Raw genomic sequence first — 9890 nt, 5'->3', positions numbered from 1 at the left:
TGTTTGTTCAGATATCTAGGGATTGTTGGACTTGAAATGTCAAAATTTGAAAGATCCTATTTTGACCTATTTTATAGGTACGTCCAGATCAATAATCAAACACAAAGATACTCCAATATATCTATTGAAACAGCAACAACCTCATGCATTTTGGATCTCATTCAATTATACCTTTTTGTTTTAGTTATTGAACTCCGTCTGCCTATGCAAAATCAAGCCTCATTAAGAAAATCAGTGACACATATTGGATGTTATGAAACATTATTTAATCGTTAACAAAGACTACCTAAGCGTTTGGTCGCAGATCACCAATGTGTGATAGATTTGCGGACTTGGAAAAAAGTGAGGCAGACGTTAACACTTTCTTTAACTAAAATTCTAAAGAGTTACATGAACTACATCATCTTTTAAGCAGTTCATAGACTTCCTAGCCTATTGAAATTAAGAAGACAGGTTTTAAGTGAAACATAATCACATTAAATTTGATATCTTTCTTTCATGGGAAAAAATATTTATCTTTTAATGTTTCAGCAGTTTGTAGCAAGATATGGAGTTCGTACCATTTTGTGCACTTCCTGTAATGTATTTGGCAACAAATATCAACAAGTTCCAGTTTGCCTATTAAACTGGAGTTGATGGGTCGAACGATTCTAACTTCATTAGATTTTTAAAAATATTTTTTTCAGCTATGATAATGCATTTGATTTGATATGATGTACTAACAGTTTGATTCTGTTGGCAAGAGAAGCCATGACGATGAATTTGTGAGTATTTTGACTCGATGAATAAGAAACCATAAAGCAAGATAATTGCTTTTGAAGGCCATCGAGACCTAAGAACCATTTTTTGGTGAAACAAATCTAAGAGCATTAGTTATTAGTGCCTTAGTCCTCCTTACAAGGCCACATCATCCAGCTTCCACCAGCATTCTGTGACCAGATAACAAGTTGCGGAACAGAGGACAGAGAAAAACCTCTCAACTTATAGATATTTGTTTCAGCTTTAGATCCAAAGAACAATGAAAATTGTTGAAGACACAACATCTGTCACAACTTTAATAGTTAATGCCATCGAAGCAAAGTTCTGGGTTATAACACAGGAAACAATCGACAGCAGTAAATCACATACACAGAAAGTGGTTGCCAGAAAAATAACATGGAAAAAAATATTAGCAATAATTATCTACAATTTACGGTGCTCCATTCGACTACCATACTAATAAAAACAACAAATTCAATAGATCTACCACATTTGCAACATACTAATTTCAATTTTGTTTTCTCCTCCCCGCTTTGTGATTCTACTCGAGATAGCACAAGCGTCTATTTTCTCCAAAACTCTACTAATCTTATAACTCCAAGCTCCTACATTTACCTAGGTTAATACAAAAAGGCATAAGCACATCATGTTAACAAACTAAAGATTGCAGTTTTCAGCACAAAAACGGCTAAAAGGTTCGAGACATTGCAGGAACAACCCTCTACCTTTAGCAGCCAAAGGAGAAATCACAATGTTAAGTCAGGCAAGCATTTGATAGTTACACGAGCCTAAGAGTCTAAGATCTCACCGTCCTGGCAACCACTGATCCAGGCAGGCGAACGAAGAAGAAACTCGACGGCGAGGGTGGGGTTCGATTCCGTCCTATGGACGAGGGTACCTTGGCGACGGAGCCGTGGGTTAGGCGGCCGAGAGAGTACAGCGTGGAGGGAGAGACGGGGCCGAGGTTTATGCGGCGGAGCTCCGCGACCGCCGACGGCGATTGCTGGGGCCTCTGTCTGCTGTTCATCAGCCCTGGTGTGCACTCCGGCGAACGGGCCGAGGTGGTGGAGCCCACAAACCCCCTTGTCCCCGTCTCACGCCCGTGTTGCGTATTCTGGGTAGGAGCCCATTGGACCCCACAACAGTATCCAACCATATCGCGAAGCCGGAGCAGGGTTTAACTGTTTCCTGCCTCAACCTAGACAGGAAATCAACCTCATATGACGGTATCCTGCTAGTGATGGTAGCGGATCGGATCTTTACCTGGGAATCTATGCCTGTCCGACCCGGTAATACCTTCAAGATTTCCAGCTTCCCTTCACTTCCTTTCGCTGTCGCACTCGATGACGTTTTTTGAGGGTATGAGCGAGTAAAGTGATGCCATTTGGGAAAGAACATTTCATCGAACAGTAAGAGAGCACAGACAAGTTTGTAGCTTAGCAAATGCTTGCCTGACAGACGAGGTCAAAAAGTTTGGCCCACTGATGTGTTTACTAGGATGGAAATCGAAGTTCCAGTAAGATTGGAATTGCTCAAAATTTTTGCAAGTATCAGAGACGATTGAAGAAAGCTTCTTTTGCTTAATGTTATTGATGAACAAGCCATTTACAAGCATTCAATATCCGTTTCATCAAAATTCCAACTCAGAGTTTACCATCCAAATCAACTCGAGAGTTTCTGAGATCCAGAGTTCACATATGAGCTTGACTGTCTTGGATGCCACAGCAACATCAAATCTGAATATGAAGTTCTATTGTCTTTGCCATTAGCACCATCGATCTCCTGTGCGTGACTTCATGCTTCCAGTGAACAGTACAGCCATCAGAGTTCACAGTCAAGTCAAGTTAATGGCTTTTCATTGCGAACCAGTGCTTACAAATCAAACAAGCAACAAAGTATAAGCAGACATTTGCATGTCAATGTCGAATGTAACAAAAGAGAAAACAGCAAGGCTTGTAGTGGTCAATTCATGGTTTCCATTGATGAAGAATCGATAATAGAAATCATAATGAGTTTGAAACTTGTGGAATAACAAATAGTTATTTTGAATGAATCCAAAGTCCTAACGATAAGTTGAGAACGAGGAACATAAGAAGGAAGCCAAGGCATAAACCAATCAAAATTTACTGCCATGAAGAGAACAGATGCCAGCTTCAACTAATGAGAGTGGAGAACGAATCCTCTAATGTACAACATGCGTGAACTCTGCTCTGGCAATTTGATAGCAGACAGGAGCATCAACGGGACTCCACCAGTATGTATAATGGCTTACCATTTAGCTTTTCGCGACCCTGCAAAAAAATACCCGATCTTACGATTAATTCAATAAAAAGATATGCTACGATATATTAACCAACCTTGTCAAATCTATCAACTAAATCTTTACAATGAATTGACGAGTCAACATTTCACATGGTATTAGATTGAGAGTTCCTTTGGACTTCATATAAGAAGAAACAACTGATCTACAACCGGCATTCTTCCTGGTTCCGAGTGTGAGTTTTACATGAAAATCCACAAGTATGCTTGATAAGACCAGGAACCAACAGCAGTAATAGTGTGACGAAAGCTAACATCATGTTCGGCAAGTCAAGAATTACATGGGCATGACTCTGTACCCTTTTACTCCATGCTTGCAGCAAATTAGACAAACACAAACTAGAAACTAAGCTCAAGGGAAATTGCAGAGGAAAAATGAATCAGAAACTTCAAACATCGATATCTAAAAACAGGTTCAGGATCAGGAGGAATAACATATATAATGCACCTTGAGTTCTGGAAGTTCAATAACACATGCACATTCAACCACCTCGGCACCAGCACGCTCTGAGATAAAGATTGGTATCGCAATTAACATAAGAATCTGATTATTTACACCACTAGGAAATGAAAATGTCATTAGCATCCACAAAAAATATTTATCAGAAGAAAATTCCTTAAGCAATAACTGCTTTACATAAAATGTTGGTCGATGAACTTAGTTTCATGCAGATTGTATCTTGGACTATCGTAAGAAATTATGTTGAGCATTATTTTGACATAGCATTGCAATTTTACCTACTAAGATGCTAACCATTCATGACCTGGGCCTTTCCCACTTGAAATGCAAAAGCTAGATCTTAGGTACCAACTGACAAGGTTTAGTACACTTAGCGATGGGCAACAAGGGCCAAGGTCACAGTAACTTCATTACACATTCCTGGATACCTTCATGTAAACTACCAAGAATAGCAACTAGGACTATGTCATCTATTCAGATGGCCACATTTATTTTGCAAGCTGGTCTTCTTCTTGAACGAGTTAACACAGCATTTTAACAGAGCAAACAAATCAGTAATCATGTCTCAGTTCAATTTGCTTAATCAATTGATTGTACAATTGTTGGCAGAGGCGATGTATTATTCTAAAGCTTTTTTTTAATGTTTAACTAGTGGCCATCGTTGTAACTAAATATGAAGTACTTCGAGATACTTTTTAAATAAGACTGCATAAAGGCGTTTAGTTGACTTAGTTTGATCAATACTCACATAAAATTATTTACTACCTGTGTCTACCATAACTTAGATTTGTTCATATTGATCTATATGACTGGATCAGCATAATTATTGATATAAATCAGAAAGTAAAATATGAAAACATCACAAGTTTATACTAGAAAAATCATATTATACACACCAAGTAAGTTCATGGCAGCACAAAGTGTTCCCCCAGTCGCTATCAGATCATCAACAACCAAAGCATGGTCACCAGGTTGAACTGCTCCGACATGCATTTCAAGACAATCGGTTCCATATTCCAGAACATACTTTTCTGAAATGACTTCACCTACAAATTGTAAACGGAGGAATCTAAGCAAATATATACAAGACCTCCATTACTAAGAGGGGAACAGGAAATAAATTTGATCTACTATCTTTATAGAGGAACCAAGTACTAAACCAGAAATCTAACATGCAAATAACCACATAAAGTCTTTGTTTCAACAATTAAACATAAATATTCTTCAAAATTTATATCCAAATTATGTGCTCTAATTGTTCTTCAAACAACCCCCACAATATGCATGAATAAAGATTTGTCAGGTATAAGTCCAAGAATCATGTCAGGTGTTAACATGGTAAATTTATTATAAATATAATAATTACTATCTTCTAGAATAAGCTTTCTAAGATAGTAAATTTTGAGAGGACAACAATTTAACTGTCATATCAAGTATCAAAAAACATACTAACTTTTTCAAAATCCGTCAAATGATTAGTTACAGGTGTTTTGCAAGCAGGACAAGGTCATCATTTGTCTTATACTTTGTAAACAACAAATTACATGATATCTAAATATCTGGATGGTTCAAAAATTAAGATTTCCTGGAATTCCCATATTGAAAATAACATGAAAATATAATCATGAGAATCTCTTAGCACATTCAAACTTATCTTCATATTTTTTAAACAATACATATATATATATATATATATATATATATGAAATTATTTTTAAACTATTTTCCCAAGTGACCCTGAACCCCATGATCAGATCCAATTGGGTCACATGATGGCATGACCCAACCTAATTCATTCTTATTACAAATATCCCGAACCACCCTACGAATTAAACTTTTTGTTCCCTGAGAGCTTTACAAACTTATTTATTAATTTTATAGGATTTACATTTTACCCAAAAGCTACATAATTTATCAACAGGACTTTTTGATTAAAAATTTCAGAAAATATAAAGTTTTATGTATCTTGCCCTTAAAGCTTGATGGTCCTCCAAGTAATAGTGTATATTTCTTCTTACTCGATACAAAATATAGTACCTGGCAACTTTCGTGGCTTCCTCAAGGGAATAAATTTAGCACCAATTGCTAAAGCAATTGGGGGACCAAATATGAAGCCTCTAGCCTCGATTCCTGTCAAGAAAAACTCAACTATTGTTACAATGATGTTCCAAAATTTTGCACAGATTCCAATGATATGTCCGAGGAAAAAACAACAAGGAGTTATCTATTCAACTAAACATTCAAACATCAATGCAAAATTGAGAAAAAGATCCAGGGCAGTCTAGCCAAGTTTGGGGATAAAAAAAAGCAATTAAACGCAAGAATACAGGTTGAATTTATTGCCGGACCAAAACTTTAATAAATTTACATGTATTTTTTTCTGAAAGTGCTCAAAATATCACATACTCATAAATTGTGTAAGTAATATACAGGTTGAATTTAGGTTACAGAATTTGATCATATCCATAATTCAACATAATACAACATCGAAGATTAAAATGATAATTGTCAGCATCTTCAATTGAGAATTTGCTCAAAGGGATACGGTTGCACATATTGAACATTCTAGAATCCCACATGGTGGAAACCTCATACAACTACAAAGCCCTCATATTTTATTATTTCCATATAACAATTTCAAAACAGTATTAAGAATCAATGTTTCAAGAAAAGGCCAATATGAAAATCATCAAGATAGCATAGCAGTTTATGCATTACATAGCTGGAAAAAAAAATGTTTCAGTAACTAAGATTGAATAAGAAAAATGCTTGGTCAAGTATAACTTATTATTAGATGAATATATGGCAAAACCAAATCAAAAATTTATAGAATGCCATTTACACACATTCCAGAAATAATTTTGGTGCTAAGTCATAATAAAAGAGTAACGATTAAGTTATCAATAACATATTTCTATAGCACATTTTTTAAGGACCCCAATTAATCCATATGTAGCCTTCAAATTGGTATCATCAATCTTAGCTACATCAGATGAGTACAAAACTTAATAGCAATATTAGGCTATAAGGAATTCCGTAATATTATGGTTAAAAGTTACCAAAATGATAATATTTGGTTTCAGCACTTCAAATTCGCTTAGTATAGCATTAGCCATCTTACAAGTATCAAATATTTTATATAGATTCTCGACAAAGACGAGTGAGACACCATCTATATATATACCATACAATAATACTATATATAGTCCCATCATATATATATGTGTCAGTTAATTTCAATTTAGAAAAGTTAGGACATCATCTGTGCTTTATCATTATCATAAACATGATCTCTACAAGGTATAATCTAATTACAGATTATATCATCATATAACCAAAAAAAAACTATTCACTTGCATGTAGAAAAAGAGAACATATATTGTGTTGGTCATGTAATTCTAACGTGGATATGCCCAAAGGATTAGTTTGACAAGGCAATTAATTTGCTAATGAGAGGAGACACAAAGCAAGATATATGACAAGCATAATCAATGGTAATAAGAAATATATTGCTACTAGTTTGACCAGTGATGGCTTTCAACACAGCTCAGGAGAAGAAATAGATCCAGGAAATAGACCCTAAAAAGTTATATTTTAATGGCTTGTTATCAACGGAGAAAGTGTTCAAACGCACTGTTCCATGAATCACCTCTATGAAAGGTATGGGATCAAATGCTCAATGGCAATAATCACCAAAACCAGATGTAAGAGTTCATTACACTTTTATGGTCCAAAGCAGCTTTATGTTACTATTTGGATTTTTAGCCTGTGTCCTGCAACTTCAACCACTGTCCGGAATCAAATGAGTTCCAGAAGAGAAAGATTTGTAGATCTGTCTCGATTGAGACACAACGAATGCGCCAAGGGAACATAAATGCTGTGCAACTCTCCGATAACAATCGTACCAGCCAAATCCAAACACGAAAAGTAAAAGCAGACAACAGAGGAACAGAATGTAGAGGTCCATCCAACAGTAGCAATGCTTCCACCAATTGGCATCAAAACAGGGGACCAACGTCTGCGTCACGACAGCCACCTCCATGAACGAAGTTGGAAAATGGAGACCAAGAGCGAGAGCAGTCCGTAGCTCACAAGATGGTCCATGATAACATGGCCACTGAGATGGTAATGCCGTCAAACCAGGCGACATTACCCGCTGCGAAAAGGTTGACGAGGTACCAAAAAAGCTATACCCAAAGCTTGTCCAGCGGAAACGATGGGAGGGAGAAGAGACCTCTGTTTCTGAGCCTAAGCTCAGATGACATTTTCACAAGCAACGATAGGCAACAAGGATTGATGGTGGAAAATAAGACAACATTGGCCAAATCTAAGAAGATGGAGATGAAGAGAGGGAGATCAAGAGAGACACCGGCGACGACGGAGATGTCTTTGCCCAGGTACCGCTCCACAAACAAGTCCACCGTGTTCTTGAACGTTTTCGGGTCGAGCAACAGGGTAGTGATGTCTTGGAACATGATTCCTACCAATTGCAGATGTATCAGTTTAAAGACATAAGATTTAACCAAGGAAAAAGAGGAAAAATAAGTTAGACAGAGAAAAAGGAAACGCAGAGAGCATAGACATCGTGACTCTCATCTTTGTGGGAAGAAGAAGATCCCAGAGAAAAGGAAGAGGAATGGAGATGGGTTGAAGGAAGCATCGACATCAAAAGATCTTACCTTTGCGATAAAAGGAATGGAAAGAACACGAAAGGAGATTGTTTTGTGGAAAGCATTCGCATCAAAATCAGAATTTTCTTAAGGGAAAAAATATACATAGAACCAGAGAATAGAGACAGAGAGAGAGAGGGGGGGAGGGGGGTGGTTCGAAGAACCTCCAAAGAAATCCAATATTTTATTAGGAAAAAGGAACAAAAAAATCAAAAAAGACAAAAGAGTGTGAGGGAGCAAGGGATGAAGACGGGCAAGAGGAGAAGACCATGACGAACAAGCTAAAAAAGAAGGCTTGGGAAGAAAGGAAGGACCTTTCTTGGGGAAGTCGGGGACGACGCGGATGGAAGCGGCTATTCCTTCAATGCGAGGATCCTGCTTCTGCTCCTTATCCTCGCCGCACGCCATTTCTCCCGACCTCCAAGCTCTCCTCCTCTCTACAGCAAACACGGATTCAAGAACGCAGGCCTAATCCGGGTGTAGAGCGCTATATATAGAGAGAGAAAGAGAAAGAGAGAGAGAGTGTGTGTGTGGTGGAGTGAGTATGTATATGGAAAGGAGGGAGAGATGAAACTAAGGGGAGAGAGAAGCGCGGCGCACGAGAAAAGAAGGAGTCGCTTAAAAGCAGGAACAAGTGAGAGAGCGAGAGAGAGTCGTCTGGAGAAGTAGGAGGGATTTGGTTGGGCGTCTGTGCGTCCTCCTCTGTCTTTTTGTTGGCGTTACTCTCTCTCTCTCTCTCTCCTCTCGCTATAGGCCGTAATGGAGACGGTATCACGAGGGAGATCTCCCCCTCCCTGTTTCCCTCTGCTCCTGTCACTCCCCTCGCGCTGTTCCCTCTTTGCCGTTTTAACTCACCGAAGCGAATGCTACTTCCCCCAACACCGCCCCCTCCCCACTCATTTACTCCCCTCCCATTGACCGCGCCGGAGCAAATCCAGATCCGAAGTGATCCACCGCAGCTACTCGAGCCACGCCCGCGGGTCCCTCGCAGATGTCATGTCGACGCTCCCAATGCAGCAACGTCGAACTTTTGAGGTGGTTTGCGTGTTGGCGTGGGTGCGTCAACCAGCTGTGGCTCATGCGCGGTGACTGTGAACGCTGTGAAAGATGCTCTCTTCCCGCAACGGAGGGAACATTGAGGAGAAGGGGTTCCGTCTCTTCTGTCCAATCACAGCTTACCGAGGTGGGCCGACTGGCCGTCGTTATCTCAAACACCTAATCACAGCTCTCTCCATTAGGTTTGAGTCCACTCTTTCTTTAATCCAAACAACAACTTAACACTGTACACCAAACACAGTCAATCACTCGATAGCTCCAATTATAATATCTATCACCCCCACAAATTAGGTGCTACCTTAATGAACATGGTGAGATTTCTCAGTAGATTGCGTTACCCAAGGCAACATTTTTGTTGTTCGAACTTGCTTTTGCTGCTGCCCAATCTTGCGTGATCGCCTTCATCTATCTAGCTGGAAAAAGATCGGAGACATCACAATAAAACCCCAACCAGAGGTACCTGCAAATGAATGGAAGAAAGAAAAGGCCATTGATTTGTCCTCTCTCTCTCTATCTCTAAGATGCACACGAACACACACATGTACAGTGTACAGGGCAAAGATCCTGTCGACGTCATCTACGAGCGGGAACAGCAGCGAATCCTTCGATCAGGGGTCACCCGGGCT

At 38.9% G+C, this 9890-nt stretch overlaps 1 protein-coding gene across 2 annotated transcripts; it reads right to left on the bottom strand.

Annotated features, from left to right (window-relative positions):
* Window positions 1–2712: 2712 nt before the first annotated feature.
* LOC135627804 (adenine phosphoribosyltransferase 4-like) lies at window positions 2713–9024 on the bottom strand. Of its 2 annotated transcripts, XM_065134127.1 has the most exons (7): window positions 8809–9024; window positions 8523–8645; window positions 7908–8018; window positions 5576–5668; window positions 4435–4584; window positions 3527–3585; window positions 2713–3050 (listed from the first exon to the last, which is right to left on the bottom strand). In XM_065134127.1, the coding sequence occupies exons 2-7, from the start codon at window positions 8614–8616 to the stop codon at window positions 2997–2999; spliced, it is 561 nt and encodes a 186-aa protein (XP_064990199.1). In that variant the 5' UTR covers window positions 8617–8645; window positions 8809–9024; the 3' UTR covers window positions 2713–2996. The 2 variants fall into 2 exon arrangements, with proteins under 2 accessions (XP_064990199.1, XP_064990200.1); XM_065134128.1 differs by lacking the exons at window positions 7908–8018; window positions 8809–9024 and having other exon boundaries at window positions 8523–8802.
* Between the last annotated feature and the right edge of the window lie 866 nt (window positions 9025–9890).

The sequence above is a fragment of the Musa acuminata genome, chromosome BXJ2-11 (genome assembly GCF_036884655.1).
Source record: "Musa acuminata AAA Group cultivar baxijiao chromosome BXJ2-11, Cavendish_Baxijiao_AAA, whole genome shotgun sequence".
NCBI classification, from domain to species: Eukaryota; Viridiplantae; Streptophyta; class Magnoliopsida; order Zingiberales; family Musaceae; genus Musa; species Musa acuminata.
The sequence above is the reverse complement of the archived record's forward strand: the minus strand, read 5'-3'. Positions and strand labels throughout refer to the sequence as shown.

Coding starts and splice junctions, on each gene's coding strand:
- LOC135627804 (XM_065134127.1), bottom strand. CDS start 8,616: ATGGCGTGCGGCGAGGATAAGGAGCAGAAGCAGGATCCTCGCATTGAA. Junction 5,669..7,907: donor AGACATCTCCGTCGTCGCCG/GTGTCTCTCTTG, acceptor TTTTCTTGACAG/GAATCGAGGCTAGAGGCTTC. Junction 4,585..5,575: donor GAAGCCACGAAAGTTGCCAG/GTACTATATTTT, acceptor TACAATTTGTAG/GTGAAGTCATTTCAGAAAAG.